Here is a 27,587-nt window from a genome sequence, read left to right as displayed (position 1 = left end):
TGCCCTGCTTGCCTGAGAAGGAGAGGGTGGTTCAGTATTGTTGGTATGAGGCTGCCAGAGCCTCAGGAGCTGGTTGCTCCCAGCTTTGAAAAAGGGTGTGAGGGGGTGCATTTGTCCCCAGCTCCCATGTCCCAGTGATTTCTTGTCCTAAACTCACATTGGTTTGGGGGCAGGAATGGGTCAGGACCATTTTCTGGGCTGCACTGGACTGTCCAGCTATATCACCAGGGAAGGGACAGGGACAGGGACCACGGGAGGACAGGACCCTCGCTGCCTCCCTGCCCCTCCCCAGCTCTGCCGAGGGAAGATCAGCTCCCATCCCTGCGCTCATGAGTGGAGATGAGAATAATAGCACTCATCAAATATGCATTGGGTCCTGCAGCTGCTGCTGCACCGATGGGGAGGGATGGTCCCCGGCGGGAGCGGAGCCAGGAGCACCGGGTCAGCCCCAGGCCGTGCAGGGGAGCTGGCTACCCCAGGTGAGTGGCTGCGGGTCCCCCAGCCGGGTGGCACTTCCCTTGGGCTCACGGGTGCCACGCTGCCTTGGCCGGACTGACCTTTGTGCGTGATGTTGGTCCTTAGGCAAGGGCTGCAGCTCAGATCCTCTGGGGCAGGGTGTGTGGTGTCCTCTTGCCTCTGCCTGTCCCTGCCTGTACCTGCCTGCCCCTACCTGTGTGCTCGCTGCCTTTATCCCCCCCATCTCATCTTCTGCCTGCTGCCTTCCCAACAGCCCCATGTTTCCACGGCCCTCCAGAGCAGAGCAGCCTCCCTTGAATGCCCCCTCCTTCCCCAGGACTCTCTGCCCCAGGTCTCCTACCACCCCTTCCCCACACTCCTTTTTCCATGTGGCTGTTTTGCCCTGGGAAGGCTCCTGGGCTTGGCTCTGGGACTGAGGTGATGGCCCAGGGCTGTGACCTGGCTCCGGGGCTGCCAGCCAGCACTCCTGGGTGCATGCCAGCATCATGCCCAGCTGGTCTGTGCTTCCAGCATCTGCTCCAGCCTCTCTCCTCTCATAACACCTCCCTCGTGGGCAGCAGGCAGCAGCTGGCAGGCAGGGATGTGCCGTGCATTGCCCATGTGCTGGGTCCCCATGCTCAGTTTGGAGGGAGGAACTGGAGGGGGTGGAAATTAGCCAGGTCAGGGGGGTGATGGGTGCTCGGAGGAGCATGGAGAGACCCCACATTGCCCCGGAGGCTTGGAGGTCTGTGCTGCTGTCACATTGCTGGCTTGGTCCAGTTTATCCCTGTGTTCTTGGCTGTGACTGGGGCTGTGACTGGAGTGACAAGAGCTGCAGCAGGGTGGCCCCACCTGCCCACAGGTGTTTGAAAGTGGATGTGCAGTGATGCAGAACTGATGACAGGGAAGGGGATATGGTGAGAGACAGAGACGCTGCTGCAGCCGGGAGGTGCCCGGGCCGACTCCCTGGGGCTGGAGCACAGAGCTCCCGGGAGGCACGGCAGCCATGGGGCCGCTGTGGTGTGGTGTGGTGTGGTGTGGTGGCACGGAGCCCTGCTCCGGCTGTAACTGGAAACAGGCTGTAAGCGGACCCGGGGCCGGCTGGTGACCGCAGACCTGCTTGGAGACACAGAGCTGCTGCCCCCAGAGCTCTGCCCTCCGATGGTACACTCCAAAGGAACACTCCAAAGGTACAGTGTCGGGCAGCCGCGGCGCGTCCTGCGGGGCTGGGGCGGGTGAACTGTCTCCATCCTCTCCCTGCATCCAGCCATGGCACAGCCCTGAGCTGTGGCAGTGGGACTGGGGCTGTGTCCCTGGGTGAGATGGCTTTCCACGTGGCTGGAGCCATTCAAGAGTGACATGGTCAGAGGATGCTCTGGGCATCTTCTCCTGTTGCCACCCCAGGGACCCACTGCCACCCCAGAGACCCCTCACTGCCAGATTTTGCACCCGCAGTCTCTGTCATGTCCTGCTGCTGGATGCAGCCATGCCCAGACACCCTGGAAACAGCCACCAAGTGTGGGTGCCCACAGTTTGGGGTTCATGGCCTTGGGTTTCCCCTCCAGCCTCCAACATCTGCCACCATTCCAGTAAGTCTGGGAATGAACGCCCTTCTCCCAGCTCTGCTGTGCCAAAGGCTGTGCCCAAGGATGAGGAACATGGGGAGGTGTGAGGGGGTCTGGTATGGGAGCTCAGACTGTGGAAGGCAGCGCCTGTGTGGGATGAAGCTCCCTCTCTTTCTCCCTTCCTCTCGGAAAGCCCTTGTCATGGGCAGGGAGGCACCGTGGGCACAGCTATGGAAACAGCACAGGGAGCTGTGCCAGCACCCAGGGCACCGAGAGCACTGCAGGGCCCGCTGCCCTGCCAGGGAGGGATGGAGGTAGGGACCGTAGGGGCAGTGGGATGGCAGCAGGGACTGCACGAGTGGTGGGATGCAGGTTGCAGCAGCTTCTTGCCAGTTGGGTACCCCCTTGCTCGCTGCCAGCAGAGAGGGAGGGGCTGTGTCTGTGTTGGAGGTGATTCCCTGCCACATCATGGTGCCCAGGCCCTGTGTGTCCATGCCGGAGCAGGGATGGGGCAGTGTGGGGAGGCACCTGTGCCCAGGGCAGGGCAGGGTCCATTGGCCCCACACGGCTCGGTGCCCATGGCAGACTTATGAGTGGACCATGCCTGTGCCAGGTGGGGCTCCTGCGGGGCAGTGCTTCTGTGTGTCTTGGGCTCTACTGATGCTCTTTTCCCACTGATTCTATGTTTCTGTTACCCCATAGACCCTCTCCCAATACCTGCCAGATGCCTCTCCTCCTGCTCCATCCCTCTGCTCTCCCTGCACTCCAGGGCAGCCACTGTCGGTGCAGACCCCACTGAGGTGTCTCCCTCCCAGAAATCAACGCACAGAGGAGGCAAAGCCATCGGATCATGGCTGACGCTTCTCTGCTGTAGATGTGGCAGGGAGGCACCAGGCTGGGGAGAAGAGAGTTCCAGGAGATGCCAGCTGTGGGGCTCTCCTGGTTCTGGGGGACACCAACGGGTTCAGTCCAGCAAGTGCTGCTTGTTCTTGGGTTCCACCAGCTGCTGCACAGCTCGATGCTGCTGCTCCCCCCTGTGTCTCCCCAAATACCCCCAGCAAGGGAGTGCAGCGGGTGCTGTCCCTGCCTGCAGGTGATCTGTGAAGGACAGTGAGTTCCCACTGCTGCTGCTTAAACTTTGATGAGCTGCAGCTGCAGGAATCCAGCCCCGGCATTAACATTTGATGTGGTCACCCCGCGCCTGGGCACCTGTGTGTGCCAACAGGCTGCTGGCACCGCCACGGGGCACACGTGTGGCACAGACAAACCCCCTCGCTGGCTGTGTGTGGGCACATGTGGCACCCTGCCCGTACCTGCCACCCTGCCTGGTGTGGCACTGGGGGTATCCCTGTGGGCTCCGGGCTCCTCGGTGCTTCTGTGGGGCTGTGGGATTTGGACCGGTGTCGGGTTCCTCCCCTGTGTTGCTCCTCTTGGCTGTGTCCCTGCTGCCTTGGGCTCTGCAAAATTGTCACCTCTCTCCTGGCACCGCCGTTTGGCTTCAGGGATCCCTGGGCTTCATCCGTCTCCGTGCTGACTGCAGGAAGAGACCAATTCCCCAGGGAAGGGCAGAGGAAGCCCCGAGAGGCCGGGAGGTGGCAGGGTCCAGTTTTTGGGTAGTGACAGCGCCATCCTCCGCAGTGTCCGTCTAGGGGGACGCTCCCAGCAGCGGGGGCCCTTCCCTGCTCCTTCGGAAAAGTCTCGGGGCCAGCGTGGTGCATCCCTTGCATTATTCATGTCGCCGTGAGCCCGGCGGTTGGGTTACAGCCGGAGCCCAGCCACCGACTCGCGGGGTGTGCGGGAGGCAGGAGGCAGCTCCCCGGGCTGCCCCGGGGCCCGTCCCGCCGCCCCAGCGCGATGCCAAGCGGGCGGCCGCCGGCGCCCGAGGGAGCCACGCACGGGCATGTGCCTCGCCAAATCCAGGCACAGGTAAATACCCTCCCGGGGCAGGCGGCGGGGTCGGGAGCTGGACGGTGTGCTGGGAGCCGGCTCATGCCGGCACAGGGCATCATCTTCCAGAGCCCCACCGGGGCCGGAGCATGAGCACCCGCCACTGCCGGGATGGCTGGCAAGAAGGGAGCTCCCAAAAAGGAGGCCAAAGGGAAGAGGGACAACGGGAAAGGGAAGGTTGGAAAGAAGGGCAAGAAGGAGGATCCCAGCGAGTCAGAGGATGCCTCAGATGCAGAGCTGCTGAAGGAAGAGGAGACAGAGGTGGTGGAGGAGGAGAAGCATGAGGAGGAAGCTGCAGAGGACCCCAAGAAGGGGAAGGGGAAAGAGAAGGAGAAGGGGAAGGAGAAGAAGGCATTGCCCAAGGTGGGGGTGGCAAAGAAGATAGGCCGGGGAAAGAAGGTGCAGCTGGAGTCACAGGAGGAGGAGGATGAAAGTGATGCCACGACGTCCAAGAAGAACCTGAAGGGCACCTCCAAGATGGTGATGGGGCTGGCGGCCGACAAGAAGAAGAAAGGGGCCAAGGGTGCAGAGGCCAAGGGCCAACCCAAAGAGTCCGCGGAACCCGGCCTGGCCGAGGAGGAGGAGGCAGCAGCGCCAAAGACCCGGGCAAAGCGGAGCCTCCGCAGCACTTCAAAGCTCTTCATGGGCTTCAAGAAGCTGGGGTTGCATCGGCCCAAGAAGGGGCAGTTCAAGAACACATCCCGCTTCTTCTGGGGGTTGCATAAGCAAAGCACCAAGAAGAGGAAGAAGAAGAAGAACAAGGCGGTGCTCAAGTCCACCTCCAACCTGATGATGCGCTTCAAGCACGTGGGCAAGAAGAGGAAGGAGGAGGAGGCCAAGAAGAAGAAGGAGGAGGAGGCCAAGAAGGAGGCGCCATCGAAGCCGTCGTTCCTGCTGCTGCGGCGGGGCGGGCAGGCCGCCGAGGACGGCGCGCTGCTCTTCCGCCGGTGCCCGGAAAGGAAATTCAAGCCGCGGGCACGGGTGCTGAGCAAGGCGGCCGCCGCCACGGGCTGGCTGGCCAGGAAGGTGCTCTCACGGCGCGGGCGGCTGACGGGGCTGACGGGGGGCAGCCGGGTGACCGACACGGCCTGGCTGTCCCGTATTGGTGCCAGGAAGCTGCCGTTCCCTGCGGAAGACGAGATCCTCAGGCACCGGGCCAACATGAAGCGGATCCCTGGCAGCAGCGGGCTGTTGGCCCCTGGCACTGTGCGGCAGGGCAGCATGGTGAGGCGTCCGTCCCGGCGGCGCTCCCAGCACGCGCCGGCGGAGCCGCCGGTGCCGCGCTATGGGTGGGCTGAGGAGGAGGACAGAGCCTTCAGCCGCCGGCGTGGCTATGGCAAGGAGGAGGACGCAGCCTACGGCTCCCGCCGTGGCTATGCCAAGAAGAAAGATGGAGCCTATGGGTCCTGGCGTGGCCACCCCAAGGAGGAAGGTGGAGCCTATGGCCCCCAGCATGGCTACACTGAGGAGGATGGAGCCTATGGCCCGTGGCACGGCTACACTGATGAGGAAGATGGAGCCTTCAGCCCCCAGCATGGCTACTCTGAGGAGGAAGAAGGCTACATGCAAAGCCCAGCCTACCCGGCTGGGTACAGGTTTGAGGATGCCGTGCCGACTCCCTATGCTGACTACCCTGGCTACGAGACGGAGGAGGAGGAGGAGTATGATGTCTACGGGGGGTTTTGGGAGGAGGGTGACCCACCGGGACATCCCTATGGCTACACAGAGCTCGAGGATGAGGGGCCGTTTGGTGGTGGGTCCCCCCTTGGCCTCTATGACCCCTATGGCAGTGATCCCGAGTATGGAGAGGAGGCAGAGGGGCCCTTCGGCTACAGGGGGGACCCCTACGAGGACTTTGAGGAGCCCTTTGCTGGGGGATACCCCGGGGGGGAGTACCCTGAGCATCGCATCCAGTACAGCGAGGGGGGGTGGGCACCGCACGCCCAGTCCTCCTGCAACCCCTATGCCCTGGGGCTGGAGGAGATCGCCGAGGGCGAGGAGCCCGAGGAGTGCGAGGAAGAGGAGGAGGAGGAGAAGGACTATCCCTTCTCCATCCTCAGCGCCTCCTCACTCCGGGGCATGCGGGAGACTCTCTCCTCCAAGCTCTCCCTCAACAGGAAATTCAGGCTCTTCCCCCGGCCCCAGGTCAAGCTTTTCGGCAGGGACCGCCTGGACGTCCCCCTCCCGCCGTCTCCCCACCTGCCCGCCGCCCGCGACGAGGACGACTACGACGAGTACGAGCCGCCGCGGCCCCCGGCAGCCCCCGGCCCCGCAGCATCCCCTGCACGCCGGGTTTCGGCAGCGCGGGCGTGCGGGAGCCCTCTGGGGCAGTTTCTCCAGCGCTCCCTCTCGCAGCCCCAGAGCCACCCGCCGCGGGGTGCGGGGGGATTGCGGGGCCCCCGCACCCCCCAGCCCTCCTACAGACGCTCCAGCCGCAGGCTGGCGGGGATGGAGAGCGCCGGTTTGGGGGGCCGGGACCCTCCACCGCGAGCATCTCCAGCCAGGGACCCTTCCCCGCCGGCGGGGCCCTGGGTGCAGCCCCCTCCCCGGGAGCCGGGGGCTGCGCGGCGGCCGTCGCTCCGCAACCCCTTCGCCAACCCCGGGCGCTCCCCATCGCCACCGCCAGCCCGTCCTCGACCCGGCAGCACACGGGGCAAGGGGTCGCTGCGATCCCTCCGTGCCAGCCTCCGGCGCTTCAACCCCGAGCCCCCCGCCCCGCCGCCGGCCGCCCCCCGCTCACCGGGGCCCGCGGGGGGGAGGCGTTTGGGGGGCCCCGCGGCAGGGTCGGGGAGACCCCTGTCAACGCGGCGGAGCAGCCCCCCCGGGCTGCCGCTCCCCCAGGCCTGGCCACGGCTTCCCGAGCCCCCCACCAAGGCGGTGAAGCCGCTGCAGAGGACCCCCTTCCTGGCACCGTCCTCCCGCCCCGGCAGCCGCCGCCTCGGCCGCCCCGGCCCCTCCTGGGATGAGGAGCTGCCCCCCTGGCAGGGAGCCCCGCGGAGTCTCGCCGGGGTGCCTCCCCCGCCCAGCCCCGCTCCCAGCACCCCCAAAAGCTTCATCCAACGCATCGGGCAGCCCCTTGCTGGGATGGCCCCCCACTCCCCGCCGGCCAGGCCGTCTGCGGAAGCAGGGGGGCACAGCCCCTCCTCGGGGCGCTCCGTGGGGCAGTCCCTCGCATCGCTGCTCGTCAGGAGCATGGCCTCCACCAAAGCCCCCCCATCCTCACCGCCCTCCCGCCACCCCTCCACCCGCTCGCCCTCCTTGCCCCGGCGCCCATCCCGGCGGGACGGGAGCACCCGCAGGTCACCGAGTCCACCGTCGGGGCGCCGGGGCTGGGCCGACGCCGGGCGCCCCGTCCCCCCCTCCAACCCGCGTGGCAACCGGAGCCCCTCACCGCAGCGTCGCGCCGCTTTCCCACCCCCACACGGGCGAGCCCCCGGCTCCCCTGTCGCCCCCCGCCATGGCGCTCGGCCCCCAGGGCCGGCAGAGCCCGTCGAGGGCGAAGGGGCGGCCGGGGAGGAGGGCGCGGGGCGCTACGCGGTGGTGACGCCGCAGGTGCAGAGGTTGGGCTCCTTCCGGCGCGCGTCCCGCATGTACAAGCAGCACTGGTCCACGCAGCACGTCGTGCGGGTGCGGGAGATGCCCGACGCCTGGACGGCCGAGCAGGGCCCCCCCCAGCAGCCCACCCAGCGCGGCCGGCGGTGGGCGAGCCAGCGGGGAGCCGACATCGCCCGATACCTGAGCCAGCGCTCGCCGGGGGGCGGCTGGCGGGACAGGCACCCCTGGGCGGACGGGTACCTGGGCACCAAGCAGCCCTGGCGCACCAAGGTAACGCCGGCGGGGAGCCCCCCACGGGGGGATGGAGCCTGGGGGCGAGCCGGCGGGACCAGGGATGGGGTGCCGTGCTGAGGTGGCTGCCGGCTCCCCGGGGAACAAAGCCACTGGTGCCAGAGGGTTAGCAGCGCTCGGGGTGGGGGGTACGTGGCTATGGGTGGTCTGGGTGCTGGCGGGGGTCCTGCCGTGGGGAGCAGGCTGGAGGGGGGGCTCATCGGCCGTTGCATGTCCCCCCACGGACGGCCCCTTTGGGGACACTTGACTCTGGTGTATGGAAATGTGGAGACGCGATCCGGCGGGGACGGGTGCGGGTGGCACGGTGACCCGGCGGGTGTCCGCTTTCCTGCCCACCGCCTGGCCGGCCGCCAGCACAGCCTCCTGGGTGACACCCGTCCTGTGTCGCCTCTGCCCGCGGCCATGGGGAGCAGCCTCAGCCCCGCGGCTCGGCCCCGTTCCATCACCTTCCCTGGAGGTGCCATCCTGCCCAGGAGCCTCCATCGCCCACCCCTTGCAGCCGTGGTGGGGGTGGCACAGCGAGCAAGACTGGGCTTCTCAGGACCAGTCTTTCCTGGAACCTTGGTGGCCCCGTGTCCCTGTATCCAGCTCTGCTGCTCTTCTGTGACACACGACACTCTCGCTGGGGGGTTGCAGGGCTGTGGGGTGTTTTCTTGGGGTTCCTGCCATTGCTGGCTGTGTGTCCCCTGGTTTGGGGTGACAGATGGTGGGTTTTGGGGTCTGGTGGTGACTGGGTGGGACAGCTGAGGGGTTTGGCACAGCCCTGCTGTGACAGAGCCGGGGTGGTTGCTCTGTGCAGATGCAGTCACTGTGCAGCCTGCCCATCGTGCGGTACCAGGAGCCGCAGGAGGAGGACGGGCTGGAGGACATGACCCAGCTGGAGTGAGTGTCCCCATCCCCTTTGTGACCCAGGGGGCTGATGGGGCTGCTCCCCCAACCATGTACCCTGGCTGCTCCCACCCCATCCCATTCCAACATGAGGGCCACTCCAGCCTCCCAGGGCTGGAGATGCTGGGGACACACTTGAGGACCCCTCCATCCCCCTGCCACCCCATAATGCAGCCTCTGCCCTGTGCCAGGGACCTCCAGGAGGCCGCAGTGCTGAACAACATCCGGACGCGGTTCGAGCGCCAGCTCATCTATGTAAGTTTAGGGGGGCACAGCATCCCCCAAAGACCCCTGGTGTGAGATCTGTGGAAGGCCATTGCCCTCCCAGACCTTGCAATCTCAAACCTTGCTCTCTGGCAGACCTACATCGGCAGCATCCTGGTGTCAGTGAACCCATACCGGCTCTACAACATCTACGGGACGGAGCAGGTGCTGCAGTACGAAGGCAGAGCCCTGGGGGAGAACCCACCGTGAGTACCAGGGCGGCCCCAAATATCCTGTAGGGATGGGGGCACTCCTACCTGCTGTCACCCACCTCTGGGTCCCACAGCAGCCCTGGGTGGTCCCAAGCCCCTGGGGACCCTTGGGTGCTGGACCATCTGTGTCCATGCGTGGGGGTGCTTGGGGTACATTTGGGGTCCTTGTGCTGGGGCACTGAGACCCACCACACCCCCTCCTTCTTCTGCTTCCCCCCGCCACAGGCACCTCTTTGCCATCGCGAACGTCGCCTACTCCAAAGTGATGGATGCCAAACACAACCAGTGTATCGTCATCAGGTGGGACGTGGCCTCTAATCAGCACCACCCTAAATGCTGAGGTGGTGCTGCTGGGGGTGGGGTGCTGGGGTTTTGGGGAGGGTTTAGGGTGGGTACTCCCTGCTTGGCTGGGGATGACCCCAACCATGCTCCCACTCCATATTTCAGTGGGGAGAGTGGGTCAGGGAAGACCGAAGCCACCAAGCTGATCCTGCGCTACCTGGCAGCCGTCAGCCAGAAACGCAGCACTGCCCCGCAGGTAGGCTGCTGCCCTGGGGACACCCCCATCCCTGTGTATCTGTGTCCCCATGTCCCTGCCCTCTTCTCCCTGTGCTCTCCTCCACCCCTGCTCATGGCTTGGCTGCTCTCTCCTTGTCCCCACGCTCCCACATGGACCACGGCAGATAGAGGTACCGGGGGGAACACGTGAACTGGGACAGTTCAAGGGGATGGAGATCGTGATGGCATCTTGGCCATGTCACCCCAGCTGCAGGGGGATGGTGGGACGGATAGGAGGAGCTTGGTGCATGAACGTGGATGGGGTCCTTGTGTTCTCCCACATCCTCATTTAACCTGGCTGTGGTGCACACCTCGAATTTGGGCACCCACGGGTGTCTGCATGGGGCAGGGGTGGCAGGGAGGGTGGCAAGGAGTGACAAGGGGGTTGCCCCCACCATGGGAACAGCCCGTGGTGTGTCAAGTGCCCAGGATGACCCCCCAGCTCTCCTCATCACCACAACAGATCCTGGAGGCGACCCCCTTGCTGGAATCCTTCGGCAACGCCAAAACCGTGAGGAATGACAATTCCAGCAGGTTTGGGAAATTTGTGGAAATCTTTCTGGAAGAGTAAGTAATGCTGAGCAACACCTGTGTGTGGCTGTTACCCCCCTGTGTCCCCCTGCCCTGGGAGTGCCCAGCTCAGCCCCTCACCCCACTGCCAGGCTGACCCTTGGCTCTGGGAGGACACATGGGGATGCTTTTGGGGACAAACCATGAGTTGGAAAGGTGATAACACCTGAGGACAGGTGACTGTCCCTAGGGTAGGGGTAGGGGCAGGGACGCTGTGCCCCGGGCTGGAACCCCGACCATTCCTAGTCCCCATCCCTGTCCCCACGTTCCACCCCTCACTGACCCCTGTGTGCTGGGGGGATCATCAGGGCATGGGTGGGTGCCTCGGGGGGGTCCCAGCCCCTGCCCATGCCGAGGCTGCAGCGGGTGCCCGCTCTCCCCCCTGCAGTGGCTTGATCTGCGGTGCCATAACCTCACAGTACCTGCTGGAGAAGTCCCGCGTGGTCTTCCAGGTGTGTGGCGAGGGGGTCCTGGGCTCCGCCCCACACTCTGCCCCCTCCGCCTCCCCCTCCCCAGCTCTGTCCTCTGCTCCCCAGGCCAAGAGCGAGCGCAACTACCACATCTTCTACGAGATGCTGGCGGGGCTGCCCGCCCAGCAGCGCCAGCGGTACTGCCTGCAGGGCGCCGAGACCTACTACTACCTGAACCAGGTAGTGTGCCCCTCCCCAGCCCCCCCACACTGCCTGATTTTTGGGGGACTGCCCAACCTCGGGGTGCTGGTGTGTCCCTGAGTCCTCAGTGTGTGGGTGGGGAGGGTGCTCAGGGTGGGGTGACCCCCCCACACTGGTTGCTGGCCCCTCTCCCCCCGCTGAGAGCCACTGATGGACCGAGGGGGTTGTGCCAGGGTGGGAACTGCGAGATTCCTGGCAAGGACGACGCGGAGGATTTCCGCCGGCTGCTCAACACCATGGAGGTGCTGAGCTTCAGCGTGGACGAGCAGAACAGCATCTTCCGCATCCTCTCCTCCGTCCTCCACCTGGGCAACGTCTACTTTGAGAAATACGAGGTACCCTGCAGGGAGCCAAGATGTGCTCTCCGGGCGTGGTTCGGGATGTGGCAGGTGTGGGGGGTCATCATGTCCCACCACGTCCCTGTGTCCCGCAGACTGACTGCCAGGAGGTGGCCACGGTGGTGAGTGCCACGGAGATCCGGACGGTGGCTGAGCTGCTGCAGGTGTCCCCCGAGGGCCTGCAGAAAGCCATCACCTTCAAGGTGACGGTGAGTGCAGGGGGGCACAGGCAGGGAGGGGGGTCTCTGGTCCCTGGGGACCATGGCTGGTGTTGCTAAAGCTCCATCATGCTGTTTCCCAACCAGGAAACGCTGCGGGAGAAGATTTTTACCCCTCTCACTGTTGAAAGCGCCGTGGATGCCAGGTAGAGGGAAGGGGGGCTGTGCTGCCGGGGGGACACAGGGGGATTGACCTTCAGGAATGGGGTGGGAGGTGAAACGCCAGCTGGGAAAAGAGGTGGTCAGGTCCCCCAGTGTGGATTAGGCTCTCCAGTGATTAAAACTCCAGCCCTAAGGGCTGCCCTGTGCTGTGATGGGTGCTGGCCACGGCAGTGGGGATGTACACAGTGCCATGCCATGCCATTCCAGAGCTCCATCGCTCTTCTCCTTCCCAGGGATGCCATTGCCAAGACCCTCTACTCCCTGCTCTTTGGCTGGCTCACAGACCGCATCAACAAGCTGGTGTACCCTCGGCAGGAGGCCCTCTCCATCGCCATCCTGGACATCTACGGCTTCGAGGTGAGCAGGATCCATCCCAGCTCCATCCTGGCTCAATCCCTGCTCCATCCTCCTGGAATCTCAGGCTCAACTGACCTTCCTTCTCGCAGGACCTCAACTTCAACAGCTTCGAGCAGCTGTGCATCAACTACGCCAACGAGTACCTGCAGTTCTTCTTCAACAAGATCGTCTTCCAGGAGGAGCAGGTGGGTCAGTGGGCAGTGCCAGGCTCTGCCCCTGGGCCAGGGGAGAGAGCTCATGTGTGACCTGGATCTGCTCCCATAGGAGGAGTACCTCCGGGAGCAGATTGAGTGGAAGGAGATCCCCTTCAGTGACAACCAGCCCTGCATCGACCTCATCTCCCAGAAGCCCTACGGCATCCTCCGGATCCTGGATGATCAGAGCTGCTTCCCCCAGGTAAGAGGTGCCTGGTAATGAGACAGCAGCACTGGGTGATCACCATGGTTATGGAATCACTGTGGCCCAGGGGTGCTCTTCTCCTGGGCTGTCCTGGACAACCTGGGAGATCCTCTGGGTTTCTCTGGACTGGATAAGCCCCAAGAATCATAGAATCATCATAGAATCCCAGAATGGTTTGGGTTGGAAGGCACCTTAAAGCTCACTTAGTTCCAACCTGCTGCTGAACTGCCCAAGCTGTGCCTCACCCCTGCATCCCTCCCCAGGCCACCGACCACACGTTCCTCCAGAAGTGTCACTACCACCATGGGACAAACCCGCTCTACACGAAGCCCAAGATGCCACTGCCCGAGTTCACCATCAAGCACTATGCAGGGAAGGTGACCTACCAGGTGTGTGGCAGCGGGATGCCCAGCTGGGGTGTTAAGCAGGAGGTTGATCCTGCACCAAGCAGGGAGGTGCAGCACAGGGGGGTCTGGCTGGGACCCCCCATCCCAGCCTGGAGCTCCTCACCTCACCCCATCATGCTGCCAGGCTCCTCACCATGAGATTTTGCTCTTTGCCAGGTTCACAAATTTTTGGATAAAAACTATGACCAGGTCCGTCAGGATGTGCTGGACCTGTTCATCAGCAGCAAGACCAAGGTAGGGCCCTGCCTGAGCCTGGTTTGGTGGTGACATGGGGTGCTGGTGGCCATACATCCCTTTTCATGTCCCCAGCTGTGTGTCCCCATGACCAGTGAAGCCAAGGGGGACCTGAAGCAGAAGATGCCTCTGGCTCCACCCTGTGCCCTCCTTTCATGGGGTCCTCTGGGTTTTGACCCTTCAAACATTTGACACAAATGGGCACATGGGCTGCTCTTACGCTTTGTGTCCTAATCCATATCCTCATCCCCATCCCTATCCAGGGAATCCAGCCACAAATAGGGGATGCAGCTTGCTTAGAGCTGGGCAAAAAGGCAGTGGCTGGGCTGGGAAGAGGAGCCAGGGGAGCTGCACCATTCCAGCCATCTTCCTCCTCACTAACCCTTTCCATCTCCCCAAGGTGGTGGCCAACCTCTTCTTTGGCCATGCCCAGGTGATGGCCCGGCAGAGGAGCCTCATCCGCAGGAGCAGCACCAGGACACGGCGGTACAAGGCTCCCACTGTGGCTGCCCGCTTCCAGCAGTCGCTCCTGGAGCTGGTGGAGAAGATGGAGAGGTCAGAGTGGGCGGAGTGGGCAAGCAGGCCATGCACTGGGCTGGTGGGGACAGGGTGACAGTGGAACTTGAGCCCAAGGTGGCTGGGCTGGCTTTGTCCTCTGTCCTCCATGGCTAATGGGGTCTCTCTGTTGCAGGTGCAACCCCTTCTTCGTGCGCTGCCTCAAACCCAACAACAAGAAGGTGACAGCCAGGGCTTTCCAGCCTGCAGTGATGCCAGTGCTGCCTGCCCCGCTGGCACTGGGAACATGGTGGGAACACACTGAGCAGGGGTTTGCCCAGGCAGCCACTGAGGTTTCTCCCCGTTCCCTCCCCAGGAGCCGGGGCTCTTCGAGGCTGACGTGGTCAGCAGCCAGCTGCGCTACTCGGGCATCCTGGAGACCATCCGCATCCGCAAGGAGGGCTTCCCCATCCGCATCCCCTTCCTCGTCTTCATCGACAGGTGCCCTGGGGCTGTGGGTGGGGTACTGCCATATGGTCCAGTGAGAGGAGACCACAGAGCTTGTGGGTGTTTTGGGGGGCAGTGTTTGGGCCGGGGTTCCCCCACAGTGGGAGCTGAGAGCCCCTTGCTCTGATGCACAGCTCCGGGAGAAGCTGCATCTCCAAGCATGGTGCTCGTCACTGCAAGGAGGGTCCATGGTGGGGTCCCGGTAGGGTCCTGCATGGTCACAGTGTCATGGGCTCACCCAGGTACCGCTGCCTCGTCGACATGTGGTCCAACATCATTCCCAATGGAGCCAACTGCGTGGAGATGCTGAGGAATCTCTGCACCGTTAACCCCGGCATGTACTACGTTGGCGTCACCAAGGTACTGCCCCAGGAGGGGTTTTGGCTCCAGTGGTGCCCTGGGGGTGGTGGCCAAGGCAGGGGGCTCATGGCATCATCCCTGCTCCCAGCTCTTCCTTAAGGAGCAGCTGTATCAGGCACTGGAGAGCAAGCGAGCCCGTGCCCATCACCTGGCCGCGCTCACACTCCAGCGCTACGCTCGCACCTTCTTCATCAAGCGGCGCTTCCGCTCCCTCCGCCGCAAGATCGTCCTCCTGCAGAGCCGGGCACGGGGATACCTGGCCAGGTGAGGGTCTGCAGGGGGCATCAGGGGGGCTCTGGTGGGTGGCAGAGGGTGATGGGTGGCAGAGGGTGACGGGTGCCCTCCCGCAGGCAGCGGTACCGGCGCATGCGGCACACGCTCATCAAGTTCAGGTCGCTGGTGCACATCTACGTGAACCGCCGGCGGTACCTCAAGGTGAGGTGGGGGCTGGCACATTCCAGGGGTGACCTGGGCACCTGCTCCCACCCTGCTGCGTGTTCAGTGGTGGGTCTGAAGAAAGCCCTCCCAAACCCTGAGCCCCTCCAGGCCCCATGCTACCACCTCCTCCACATCCCATGGGGCACTGATGGTACCTCCTTGGGATGAGAACCTGGTGACATTTGGGGAGGCAGTGGCACCCCCCAAGTTCCTGCTGCCTCTGGGTCTCCCTCCCTCCCGGTGGGACTCAGAATGGCTGCTCTGCTTGCAGAGGAAGGAGGATGCTCGCCGGCGGGCTGAGGAGGAGAAGGAGAGGATGAAGGAGGTAACAGGCGCTCATCACGCATGTGTTGCTGTGCCCTTGTCCCTGCCACGTGCTCGCCCGCCGAGGCACCCATGGGTGCTGGCACAGGGAGCAGTGTGGTGAGCGGGCACATCCCTGTGCTGCGGTGGCAGGAGCTGACACGGAGGGAGGTGGTGGATGTCACCCACCTGGAGATCCCAGCTGAGCTGATGGGGCTGCTGGAGGCTGCTGCAGGTGAGTGGGTCCTGCAGTGCCATCGCTCCCAGCCCCTTTTCCCCATCCCTCCAGCTGTGCCATAGCTGCCCGCTGTGCCACAGCCGCCCAGGAGGTGAATGCCGGCTGCGTGGTCCTGGTGCCACCGCCGGCGCTGCAGCCCGACTCCAAGCTCACCCTCCCGCTCGACATCAACGACTACCCCATGGCCAAGTACGTGCGGGGCCACTTCCAGGTAAGGTGGATGCCGCAGCCCAGCAGTGGGGAGTCTGTCCAGACAGCTTTTGGGGGGTCCCCGGCACCCCGGTTGTGGCTGAGCGTTTAGAATCAGGGTCCCTGCGGCGGTTCCCCCCACCATCCCACCGGGCTCTGCCCCAGCTTTGGCCCCAGGGACGCCACGGGGAGCAAGAGAGGCTGGATCTGGGGTGGTTGTGGTACTGTGGTGAGCTGGCTGCCACCTCCCTCCCTCCCCGTGGGTTCCTGTCGTCTCCAGAGGCCGGGGGGACCATGCTGAGGCTATCGGAGAGAGACCCGCTGAGCCCTCCTGGACGCCCGACGCGGGGCGGATCCGGAACGCTGGGGCGGGAGACCAGGTCGCTTGCTCCCAGGACCCCGGCCCCATCCCCGGCCACTTTGCCCCATTCCTCCTCTTCGCCCTCTATTTTTGCCCTGTGTTTCCCTGTCCCTGGCATCCTGAGTGGTAGCACCAGGGCTGGATCCTGCTCTCAGCCTCGCCAAAATGCTGGCATAGAATCATAGACTGGTTTGGATTGGAAGGGATGTTAAAGCCCATCTCATTCCAACCTCCTGCCATGGGCAGGGACACCTTCCACCAGACCAGGTTACTCCAAGCCCTGTCCAACCTGGCCTTGAACATTTCCAGGGGTGGGGCAGCCACAGCTTCTCTGGGCAGTCTCTGCCAGGACCTCATCACCCCATCTCTGGTGCTGCCAGCACAGCTTGAGCCCATCCCTTCCCCGTTCCTGACAGGCTGCCAGCCCCATCCTGTGCCCCAGCCCTTTGGCCGCCCCATAGTCCCCATCCAGCATCAGCACCACGCTCAGCACCCTGGGGCCGGCCCCTCGTGGCCTGAGGCTGTCCCCAGGTAGCCACGGGTGCGGGTGTCGCCGCAGGAACCAGCGTTCGGGATGCTGACGGCCCCGCTGAAGGCCCCCCTCACCCGGCTGGATGAGGAGCTGTGCCACGAGGCACTGAGCATCTTCCAACTGGTAGGTGGGATGGCACAGGATCCACCACCGCGATCCCCTGCCTGCTCCCTGCCTGGGGCCGGAGGGAGGACCTGGCTGTCCCCGTGGCAGATCCTGCGGTTCATGGGGGACCCGGGGCTGGGCGGCCTGCAGGAGACCCTCTTCGGCAACTACATCGTGCAGAAGGGGCTGTCGGTGCCAGGGCTGCGGGATGAGCTCCTGGCACAAGCTGCCAACCAGGTCTGGCGGAACACCAACGTCAACAACGAGGAGCGGGGCTGGCTGCTGTTGGCCACCTGCCTCAGCGCCTTCCCCCCGTCTGCCGCCTTCGACAAGTACCTGCTCAAGTGAGCCAGGGATGGGCATGGGGATGGGGAGCAAGGATGGCTGGGACCCTCTGGGGCAGACTGGCATTCATGCCTGGGGACATTGCTGTGGCTCTTCGGGGCACTCTCCGGGTACCTGTGCCTGAGGACACTGCCTAGGTCCAACCAGGACCTGTGGTCCTGTGCCAACCTGGCACATGTGCCTGGGGTGCCACCCAGGTCCCTCCTGCAGCACCGTCCCTTCCCCACAGGTTCGTCTCCGACTACGCCTTCGCTGGCTACAAGCCGGTGTGCCAGCGCAAGCTGATGCACGCCATGGCCCGGTCCCAGCTGGGCACGGCGGCCGCCCGCACCTTCCCGCCCTCACTGCTGGAGTGGACGGCGAACCGGCAGCAGGCCAGCATGGCCCTCGACCTGCACTGCTTCAACGGTGCGGCTGGCGCGGCACCGGGCACGGCGGTGGCGAGGGGCGGTCACAGGGTGACCACCCTCACGGGCAGGAGGGGACTGATGGGACCAGCTCACTGCCCATCCCTCCCCAGGTGACCAGTTCTCCTGCCCCATCCACTCCTGGAGCACGGGCGAGGACCTGGCAGGGGATGTCCTGAAGCACAGGTAGGCACTGGCTTGGCACCCACGGTGTCACCCCAGGGCTGTTTTGGGTGTCGCCAGGATCGGGGAGTCGGGATGCCCAGCTTGTGGGCAGGGCGTCCCCAAAAAGCTGGGGCACTGCTGGTAGCCCGTGCCCATCCCCATCCCCAGCATCTGGCTCTTGGCAGGGGGCTGGCAGAGGGCTGGCGTGGCTGGTCTGTGGCCATGAAGGTGGGTGCCCAGTGGGCCGAGCTGGCTGGCCATGACTATGTCCTGGACCTCATCTCCGACCTCGAGCTGCTCCGGGGCTTCCCCAGACAGAAATCCTGCTTCCTCATCGCATGGGATGGGACTGAGAGCCTCGGCAGGGACAGCCGGGTGTAGGTACCTGGGCAGGGATGGGTCGCCCGCTGTGGGGCTGGTGGGATGAACCCTGGCACCAGGCTGGATGGGTGCTGGATAGGGGTGGGTGGGCTCCTGGAGGAGGGGATCTGGCACCTAGTGGGTGCTCAGTGAGCGCATCCTCCCTCTCTACAGGGTGCTGGGACATGGGTTGGATTTGGATGAGGTGCCTCCTCCCCCAGCTGTGAAAGCCCCCACGCTGCCCTCCACAGAGATGTATCACCCCCATGGTAGGACATCCTCCCCCTGGCCCCGGTGCTGCAGTGAAGGTCTGCTGTGCTGGTGGAGCCCTGCTGCTGGCAGCTCATCCTTCCTTGTCCCCCTGCAGACGGGGAATTTGGGGAGCCACGCAGCCAAAAGGGTCTGGACCGGTACCTGGACAGCCTCTTCGATCCAGTGCTCTCCTACGGCAATGGGGTGAGAGGAGCATCCCCCTGCCCAAGGCATTTTGGGGTGCAGGTGGCTTGGCCGCCTTACCCTGATTCCTGCCCCCCCAGGAGCTGGAGAAGCCAGCCATCCTCTCACAGAGGATGAAGGGAGGAGGTGGCGTGGGAGGGGGGGACAGTGGCAGTGATGCCAATCGGAGTGGACCCCCTGTGCCTGCGGAGATGCGTCAGCCGAGGGGTGAGCGCCCCAAGCACTCCCACATCCCACCCCAGCTCCCTGCCTGAGTTTCCCGGCCTGGTCCCTGGTGGGGGGGACATGCCTGCACCCAGGACCTCACAGCTGATCTCTCCTCTTTGTCATCGCAGGCACAGAGCCAGCCCTATCCCCGCAGAGCAGGCCAGATGCCAACCAGCCACCCGGACTCCTGGTCAGTGCCAGGGGGCTGGGAGGGGTCAAGCCCCTCCTCTGCTTCAGGGCAGCTCCCTTGGGCAGCCCCTGGGGATGGGTGCAGCTGGGGGTGCTGGGTGCTGATGGCACAGTGTCCCTTGCAGGGCAGAGCAGTGGAGGGGACGCCACCCCGCACCCCCCAGCCCCGGCCCTACTCGCAGAAAGCCGGTAAGGAGTCCTGGTGCAGTGGGGTGGTCACGGAGGCCCGTGGCACCGAGCCAGGGCCCAGGTGTGGAGGCAGTGTCCAGCCCCTCCTGAGCCATTCTTGACCCCACAGCAGCCGTGGGGCGGCGGTGGCCAGGAGAGCTGGTGCGGCATTCCCGGCTCAACTCGGAGCATTTCCCACGGCCCACACACGACATCCGGAACATCATCCGGCAGTGCCAGCCAGCCCTGCGCAGCTCCCAGGCCCCCAGGTACCCACCCGGGTCCCCAGCCAAGCCATGGGCACATGGGCGGGTCCATGTGCTGGCCCTGATGCCAGGGTGTAGGGAATGGTGGGGTGCAGGGAATGATGGGGTTGGAGGTGATGCCAGGTACAGGTGATGCTGGGGTACAGTTAATGCTGGGGTACAGGTAATTCCGGCATGCAGGTGATGCCAGGTACAGGTGATGCCAGGATGCAGGTGATTTCAGGTATAGGCAGTGTAGGATGCTGTCTCTGCAGCAAGCTTTTTGGGAAGAAGGTGGACCCCCACGAGGAAGCCATGCAGATCCTGAAGGAACAGCTCTCGGCAGCCCGGGTGCCAGCGGCTGTGGTAGGGATGTGGCTGCCCCCATGTCCCCCCTACTAGGCTGGGGGTGTCACTGGCCCTGACCACAGCCCCTCTGTGCCTCACAGGGGCCCAAGGAGGTGGTGGCCACAGTGAAGCCGGTGCCCAGTGCCAGGTACCAGCTGCGAGCACCTACGGGGCGTCCAGCAGCCACCCGGCCCCCAGGTATTGCTGGGCAGAGCTGTGGCCCTGGGGGGGCCAGGGTGGAGTGGGGCACCTCATCCTCCCAGTGGCACTGGGTGATGCCTTATGCAGCCTGGTGCTAGTCTAGCTCCACAGCACCCTCATGGAATAGCCACTGTGTCCGGCTCGACCTGACAACTGCTCCTCGTGCCTCAGTTTCCCTGGGTGGAGGGGCCTTCCTGCAGGGCTTTCTGTCCCTTCACAGTCTCTGTCTCTCGGGAGCTCCCATCTGAGGCACAGCAGGTCCAGACCCAGCTGCACCGGAGCTGCAGTGAGGACTTCTACACCTACCACAACGTGCCCTGGAAAATATTCATCCGGAAGGAGGTACAGATTTATGGGGACACTCAGGGGCAGGCTGGTGCTGAGGTCCTAGAGGGATAAAGGGGGCTTTTCACCAAGCCCTGTTCTCTCTCCTGACAGGTTTTCTACCCTAAGGACAGCATCAACAACCCACTGCTGCTCGACCTCATCTTCAGGCAGGTGAGGCACCAAGCTGGCCCCTAAGCTCCCCCGGGGGTCCCCTGGAAGCTGAGGTATTCCCCAGTGGGGTGATGGCTCACTCATCCCACCGCATATGTCCCATCTTCCCCTGCTGAGCTGCCATGTAGGAGCTGCCCCAAGCCAGGGGGAGCGGGCAGGGCAGAGGGGCTGGGGTCCCACCACGCTCCCTTGCATGACCTCACTGCTCCTCACCCCCTTCCCCAGATCTTCAACGACGTGCTGTCTGACACCTGCATCCGGATCAGCCAGGAGGAGCGGCTCCGCTTGAAATCCCTCTTTGGTAACCCTCGACCACATCCCTGTGTCCCGCTGCTCCCTGCCTGGGGGGGTTCACACACCTGGGGGGCTCAAACCCAGCCTCTCTGGTGCCTAGCCTCATCTCCTGGGGTCACGACTGGCTCTGCTTAAAGCTGGGGTAGTTCTGCCTCCAAATGCAATGACCCCCTGGTAACTTAGTGCTCTGTAATGTCATGAGTTCTGTCAGGTCTCAGCCAGTTGCCGGGGGGACATGGGTCTCTCCATCATGTTCCTGCCAGGTGTGGGAAGGCTATGATCATCCCTGCTCCTGCTGGGAACCATGCGTGGATCCTTCCCAGAGAGGGAGGATGCTCACCAAGAGGTATTTCCCTCTCCCCACAGCGGAAAACAAGCTGGACTCCTTCAGCCCTGTGGCCACCGAGAGTGTCAAGAGGGAGATCATCGCTGCAGCCCGGGATGGCTGTGAGGTGTATTTCTCCCGCCTCTTCCCTGCCACGGTGAGGGTCTGCCTGTGGGGCAGGTCAGCATGGGGGCCACCACGGCCCCGTGCCCTCAGCTGAGGCACTGTCCTGGCCCACAGGGCAGTGTGGGGACGGGTGTGCAGATCCTGGCCGTGTCCCACACCGGCATCAAGCTGCTGCGGCTGGTGAAGGGCACCAACGTCCCCGGGGAGCAGCTGCGGGTGCTGCGGGCGTACAGGTGGGGGTGAGGAGCGTGGGAGGCCGGGGTGGGATGGGTGCCATGGGTGCTGGGTGTTTCAGCCTCCCCTCGCCCTGCCCCAGCTACGCCGACGTGCTCTTCGTGACCACCCCATCCAGGAACATGCTGGAGTTCAACCTGCGCAGCGAGAAGCTCATCCTCTTCTCCCCCAAAGCCCCCCAGGTCAAGGTCATGGTCGACCACTTCATCACGGAGCTCAGGAAGGTGGGGGGTGCCCTGGGTTCGGGGTGAGGGGGGGCATGTCCTGGGGGTCAGACCCTGCCTGTGTCCCTGCACTCGGGGGGCTGGGGTGGGCAGCGGAGGGCACCCTGTGAATAGGACCATGTATGGAATTGGGGGGGACACCCTGGGGTGGTCCTGGGGCTGCGGGTGCTCGAAGCCCCTGCGCTGGGTGGGATGTGGGTGTCCCTGTGTGCAATGGCTGTGCCAGCCCCTGCTGTGCCCAGGACTCCCAGTATGTGGTGGCTGTCAGGAACTACAGCCCAGAGGATGGGGGACAGCTCAGCTTCCACAAAGGGGACATCATCCACCTCCAGTCGCTGGAGCATCCTGAGAGAGGTGAGAGGCCTCCACACTGCCCCCCACAGCAAAACACTCATAGGGGTGGCAGGACTGATGGCTTCACCCGCCCCAGAGGTGGTCATGTACTTGTCTTGCACCCTGTGACACCCTCTGTCCCCATGGTGTCAGACTACTACTATGGCTGCGTGGTCCGCAAAAAGGTGATGTACCTGGAGGAGTTGAAGACAGGCACCCAGGACTTTGGTGAGTGCCACGCTGCCCCATGTTTGTCCCTGGTGTGCCCTGAGCTGTGTCCCTTCCTGGGGCTGGGGGATAGGGCAGGATCCTCAGCAGGATGGTTTGGGATCTTTTCAGCACCGACCCAATGCAGGGGGATGCTCCCCTGTGGGTCCCACCCTGGGTGGCACCAGGTGCTGCCCATGTCCCTGCAGGTGATGGGCTTTGTGGCCCCTCTTCCCTGCCTTTACCTCAAATGCTGCTGAACTGCAGCTGCTTCCAGCCAAAATCTGTGGCCAGACCCCTGCAAAAGGCTGGGAATGCAAAGGCAGGAGGAAGCAAACAGAGACTTTTTGGGGGTGTCCACCTGGGCTGCCAGCCCGGGGCCATCCCCACCATCTGCCCGCTGCAGGGTGGAAGTTTGGGGCCATCCATGGCAGGCCAGGGCTCTTCCCTGCCGAGTACGTCCAGCCCGTCGCGGCGCCCGACTTCGTCCATTTGCCTGCGGAGAGGAAGGAGGAGCCCAGGGACAAGCAGGGCAGGGTGGCAGCTTCGGCGGCCGTGGCTGTGGCCGTGGCCTCCACTGCTGCTGCCCAGGAGCTGGACCGGAAAACCGAGGTGGGTTCTGGGCTGGGGCTGCCACCCGCTGCTGGCTGTGCCTGGTGCCCACTGCCCTGCTCCGCAGGTGTCCCCGGCCAGTGCCACCTTTGCGGAGGGTCTGGAGGGAGACGGTGTCGAGCAGCTCAGGGATGTCACAGGGACCTGCCCCATGCTGGCCTTTGCCCAGCGGCATTTCCGTGCGGCACGACATGGGACCATGTGAGTGTCCAGCGGTGGGACAGGGACACGCCGTGGTGGGGACACCTGTGCCCACCTGCTCCCTTGAACTTCTGTCCCAGGGATTCCTGTGGGACAAAGGCCAGGACGGATGTGCCCAGTGTGCTGGAGATGCTGACATTCACCAAGGTACAGGGAAGCGGGGAGCCTGGGGTGCCCCTGCCCTGCTGTCACCTGCAGATCCCACCAAGATCCCAGGGGGAGCTCCCTGAATGGCACTCCAGCATCCCTCTGGCTGCTCCCGGGAGCTGACCCTCTCCCCCCACTCCAGATCCCCATTCAGGAGTCACTTATCGAATTTGTGGATGGTGGCATCAACAAACAGGCTGCTGAGGCTTTCCAAGGTAGGCAGGGACATGAGCATCGTGTCCCCCTGTCCCCTGGCCATTCCCAGCTCATCCTTTGAGGGCTGTGGGGGCAGGACCAGGATGGGCAGATGGAGTGGCCTGTGGGACTTAGGTCCTCAGGTCCTACTGCCCCATGTGCTTGGAACGTGCCCACCCAAGGCAGTGTGTCCCTGGGAAGGGGATGCACTGAGCTGTGTCACTGTGTGGCTTTGTTATCCCCAGCTGTGATGAAGTTCATGGGTGACCACCCTCTGCGGGGGCAGACGGAGCTGGACGCTGTCTGCACCATCCTCAAGGTAAATCCACCACCGGGGCAGTGAGTCCTAGGGGTGGCCTGGGCAGGGGGTGGCAGCTATGCCTGTCCCCAGCTCTGCGCGGAGCACGAGGTCCTGCGGGACGAGGTGTATTGCCAGATCATCAAGCAGATCACCAACAACACCAGCTCCAAGACGTGAGTCCCTACACCCAGCTGGGACAGCAGAGGCTGGAACTGGGGACACTTGTGTCCCTGGCTGGGCTGAGCTGCCACAGCGTGGGGGGAGACCCAGGGACCCCATCCCCAGTGTGATGGGTGCCACCGTCGGCACCCTCGCCCTGCTCAGTGGTTTAGCCCTGGCTCTTCCCACAGGGACAGCTGCCAGAAGGGCTGGAGGCTGCTCTACATCCTCGCTGCCTACTACAAGTGCTCTGAGGTGCTCCGGCCCTTTCTCCTGGCCTTCCTGCAGGACGCTAGCAGGCACCCGGAGCTGCCCTTCCACGGTAGGGGCTGTGCACACCCCAGGGTGCTGGTCCGTGGTGGGGAAGGACACCCTGGGATGTCACAGGGCTCAGGAGTGGTGGCTCAGCCCCATCCTTCATCCCAGTCCCTGTTCCTGCCAGGCATCGCCAAAGCCTGTGAGCAGAACCTGCGGAAAACCCTGCAGTTCGGCGGCCGCAGCCTCTTCCCCAGCAGCATGGAGCTCAAGGCCATGGTGGTGAGGCTGGGGGCTTGTGGGTGCCCGTGGAATGTGGGGCAGGGCTGATATCAACCTGAGGTGCCCCCTAGAAGTTCTGGATACCTGCATGGTCTCGGGATCCCTCCGTGGGCTTGGGATCTTGCCCAGACACTGCTCTGGAACTGAGCTGATCCTTTTTTGGGATCTTCCCAAAAGAGCACAGTCCTTTTTGGGGTCTGCTCTTCACTGCTTTGGGGGTGCCCTGAGCTTGCAGGGGTCCCCAGTGGGGATGCAGCTCTGTGGACGTGGAGCTGGAGGTGTGATGGCTCACACAGGCAGGATGGGCAAGAGATAGGATGATCCCAATGGGATGGTCCTGTGGGATAGCTGGAGTGTCCTCTGGGGTCCTGCTGTGCAAAGGGCCCCCATGCACCCCAACGAGTCCTCCCGTGCAGGCCGGACGCAGCGCCAAGCGCCAGCTCTTCCTCCTGCCCGGTGGCATCGAGAGGCACCTCAAGATCAAGACGTGCTCGGTGAGTCAGAGGGGCAGGAGGCTCTGTGCACCCCAGGACTGTGGTGACCCCCTCAGAGGGTGCAGATGTGAGGGGGCTGCGCTCCTCGCCTGTTCCCGCTGTGGCACTTTGTTCACTGGGAAAGGCGGACCCCTTCCCTGGGCAGCCGCATGGGATGAGCCTCAATGCAGGACATGTTGGTGGCCTGGAGCACAACAGGGGGATGTGGCAGCACCCCAGCCACCTGTCCCTGTGCCCAGGTGGCTCTGGATGTGATCGAGGAGCTGTGCTGCGAGATGGGGCTGCAGCATCCAGAGGCTTTGGAGGAGTACATCCTCTTCGTGGTGACCGACAGAGGTGAGGGACTGGCAGGAACAGGATGGCACGGGATGGGATGGCTGTGCTCGTGGTGTGGTGGCCACACTCAGGCTCCCGGGTGGCACAGGGCAGAGCGTGCGGCCACTGACCCGCCGGGAATATGTCCTGGATGTGGCTGCCGAGACGGAGTGCCGGGACACCAGCTACACCTTCTGGTGCCGCCGCGTGGTCTGGAGCCAGCCCCTCAAGTTCGAGAACGAGCTCTATGTCACTGTCCACTACAACCAGGTCAGGCCACCCCATCAGCCTCCCCCAGGGCCACCTCCCTGTCCCCCCCAGAGCGTGCCCTGTCCCTAAGCCGTGTCCCTGTGCCCTGTTTCTCCCCACCAGGTGCTCCCTGACTACCTCAAGGGGCTGTTCACCGTCCTGCCACCCGCGAGGCCGGGAGAGCAGCACTTCCCACACGTGGCCAAGCTGGCTGCCCTCCAGCACCGAGCCAAGGACCACCACCACCTCCCCACTGCGTACGGCCAGGGATGGGGCATCCTGGGGGGAAAAACACACATCCCGTGGGGTTTGGGACCCACTGGCCAGCGCTGGCCCTGACCTCGGGCTCCCCGCAGGCGGGAGATGCAGGACTACGTCCCCCCACAGCTCTTCCGCCTGCTGAAGCCCCAGTCCTGGCTGCAGATGGTGACCCAGCACGTCCAGCAAGCCAAGGCCCTCAGCGCCCACCAGGCCAGGGCACAGTTCTTGGGTGAGGGGACAGGGAGGTGACACGGATAGGGAGAGGATGCTGAGGGGATGCAATGCTAATGAGGACACAGTGCTAATGAGGATGCAGTGCTTCTTGAGACACAGTCCTGCTGGAGATACAAGGCTGTTGGGGATGGGAGTTGCCCAGGAGGTGATGGGTATGGGAAGCATCATCCTGCCTGGAGGGTGATGATGATGGGGATGGAATTCTGCTGGGTGGCTCCTCTGCAGGGACTCTGGGACAGGGAGCTCCCTGTGTGGAGCCTGAGGTGCTGCACATGGAGGGCAGGATGCATTGGCAGAACAGGACAGGCTGCTCCCAGGCCCCAGTTTCCCTTAGCTGCTCCGGGGCCCAGAGCCTGAAGCAGTGCAAGGCTCCGGGAACCAAATCAGCTCCCGTCAGGCATGGAGCTGGCTGAGCCCTTGGCAGAGCCCCTGTGGGTGCAGTCCACCCTGGGGACCTGGCAGGAGTGGGTGGCAGTGGGCACTGAGACCCCATCCTCCACCCCGCAGGGCTGCTGAGTGCCTACCCCATGTTTGGCTCATCCTTCTTCTACATCCAGAGCTGCAGCAACAACGCCATCGTCTCGCCCTGCATCCTGGCCGTCAACCAGAACGGCCTCAACTTCCTCAGCAAGGAGACCCACGTAGGTGGGGGGCTGTGTGGGACACATGGGATCATGGAATGGTTTGGTTTGGAAGGAACCTTAAAGCTCATCCAGTTCCAGGGGCATCTCCTACTAGACCAGGTTGCTCCAAGTCCTGTCCAACCTGAGGTCCCCGCTCCCCTTGGTGGGGTTCACAGGGCCACTCCCCCTGTTCCCACCAGGAACCCATCGCCAAGTTCTCGCTGAACGAGATCCAGTCCACGCGGACGCAGCGGCCGACGGCCGGATCCAGCTATCCCTACGTGGAGATCACGCTGGGAGACCTCCTGGCCCAGGGCATCACCCAGCTGCAGCTGGAGCAGGTTGGGGACACCCGAGGGGGGGGCCCGCTGGGGGTCCCACGGCAGTGGCACAGCCACTGACCGCCGGCGTGTCCCCCTGGCAGGGCCTGGAGCTGTGCCGGGTGGTGGCCGTGCACATGGAGAGGCTGCTGGGCGCCCGGGAGAAGCGGCTGACGCTGCCGCCCAGCGAGATCACCCTGCTCTGAGCCCGCCGCGGCACCCCGGACCCCGCCGCGGGGCACAGCGGGTGCGGTGCCCCCGGGGCGTCCCCAGGCCGGCCGGTGCCGCCGTCCCCGCTCGCAGCTCCTGTTGTTACGGGGTTTATACAAGCCCGGGAGCCCGGCACGACTCGCTGTCCGTGGTTTTGTGCCGCACATGTTGCCGCGGGGGGGAATGCTGACCCCCGTGCCTCAGTTTCCCTCTCCCAAGAAGTGCCTTAATTTTCCCGTCCATCCCAGTGCCTGTTTCCCATCCGGTGCCTCATTTTCCTCATCCGTTCCCCTATCCCAGTGCCTCACTTCTCTCTCCATCCCTGTGCCTGCTTTCCATTCCCACGCCTCATTTTCCCCATCCATTCCCATGCGTTTCCCCATCCCCGTGCCTCCTTTTCCCCGTCCATCCCCGTGCCTGTTTCCCCATCCCGGTGCCCCAGTTCCCTCTCTATCCCGCCCTATATCCTCACTTTCCCGGTGCCCGTTCCCCCTCACCCGCACCCGTTCCCGGTCACGCCCCCGCTCGCCCCTTGCTCTCCCCGCGCCCGGCAGGGGGCGCTCGCGCCGCGCACCCGCCGCCACCTCCGCGCTCTCCGACCCTCCGCCGCCGCCGCGCGCGCGCGCCCCGTCCAATCAGTAGCCGGCCCTCTGCGCTCGCGCCCGCCTCCCGACCAATCAGCGCGGCGCGGGGCGGGGCGGGGGCGGTGCCGCCGGTGCCGGTAACGGCGGCGGGCGGGGCGGGGCGGGTCGCGCGCGCCGGTCGGTGCGCGCGTGC

General features: G+C 64.3%; 1 protein-coding gene across 1 annotated transcript; it reads left to right on the top strand.

Moving 5' to 3' along the window:
* The first annotated feature begins 4,079 nt into the window (after positions 1-4,079).
* MYO15A (myosin XVA) lies at positions 4,080-26,935 on the top strand. The gene is made up of 64 exons (XM_027743040.2): positions 4,080-7,793; positions 8,614-8,696; positions 8,894-8,957; positions 9,063-9,172; positions 9,404-9,478; positions 9,626-9,716; positions 9,862-9,867; positions 10,200-10,303; positions 10,695-10,758; positions 10,843-10,956; positions 11,151-11,312; positions 11,411-11,524; positions 11,621-11,679; positions 11,929-12,052; positions 12,142-12,237; positions 12,317-12,448; positions 12,715-12,840; positions 13,015-13,092; positions 13,493-13,647; positions 13,784-13,829; positions 13,964-14,088; positions 14,337-14,454; positions 14,543-14,718; positions 14,805-14,889; positions 15,164-15,217; positions 15,349-15,430; positions 15,514-15,644; positions 16,543-16,638; positions 16,729-16,964; positions 17,195-17,373; positions 17,486-17,558; positions 17,723-17,914; positions 18,072-18,166; positions 18,265-18,353; positions 18,434-18,560; positions 18,689-18,750; positions 18,875-18,938; positions 19,048-19,186; positions 19,438-19,528; positions 19,612-19,708; positions 19,932-20,053; positions 20,150-20,209; positions 20,435-20,510; positions 20,870-20,985; positions 21,069-21,187; positions 21,271-21,412; positions 21,655-21,766; positions 21,899-21,973; positions 22,359-22,564; positions 22,632-22,765; positions 22,846-22,912; positions 23,055-23,127; positions 23,353-23,426; positions 23,499-23,581; positions 23,759-23,889; positions 24,010-24,104; positions 24,521-24,598; positions 24,838-24,934; positions 25,023-25,183; positions 25,286-25,419; positions 25,519-25,652; positions 26,165-26,298; positions 26,481-26,621; positions 26,705-26,935. The coding sequence occupies exons 1-64, from the start codon at positions 4,080-4,082 to the stop codon at positions 26,804-26,806; spliced, it is 10,494 nt and encodes a 3,497-aa protein (XP_027598841.2). The 3' UTR covers positions 26,807-26,935.
* Positions 26,936-27,587: the final 652 nt, after the last annotated feature.

Source organism: Pipra filicauda, unplaced genomic scaffold (assembly GCF_003945595.2).
Source record: "Pipra filicauda isolate LSUMZ 115617 unplaced genomic scaffold, ASM394559v2 scaffold226_size1812527_pilon, whole genome shotgun sequence".
Classification (NCBI taxonomy): domain Eukaryota; kingdom Metazoa; phylum Chordata; class Aves; order Passeriformes; family Pipridae; genus Pipra; species Pipra filicauda.
Note: the sequence above shows the minus strand (reverse complement) of the source record. Positions and strands in the feature narration are given on the sequence as shown.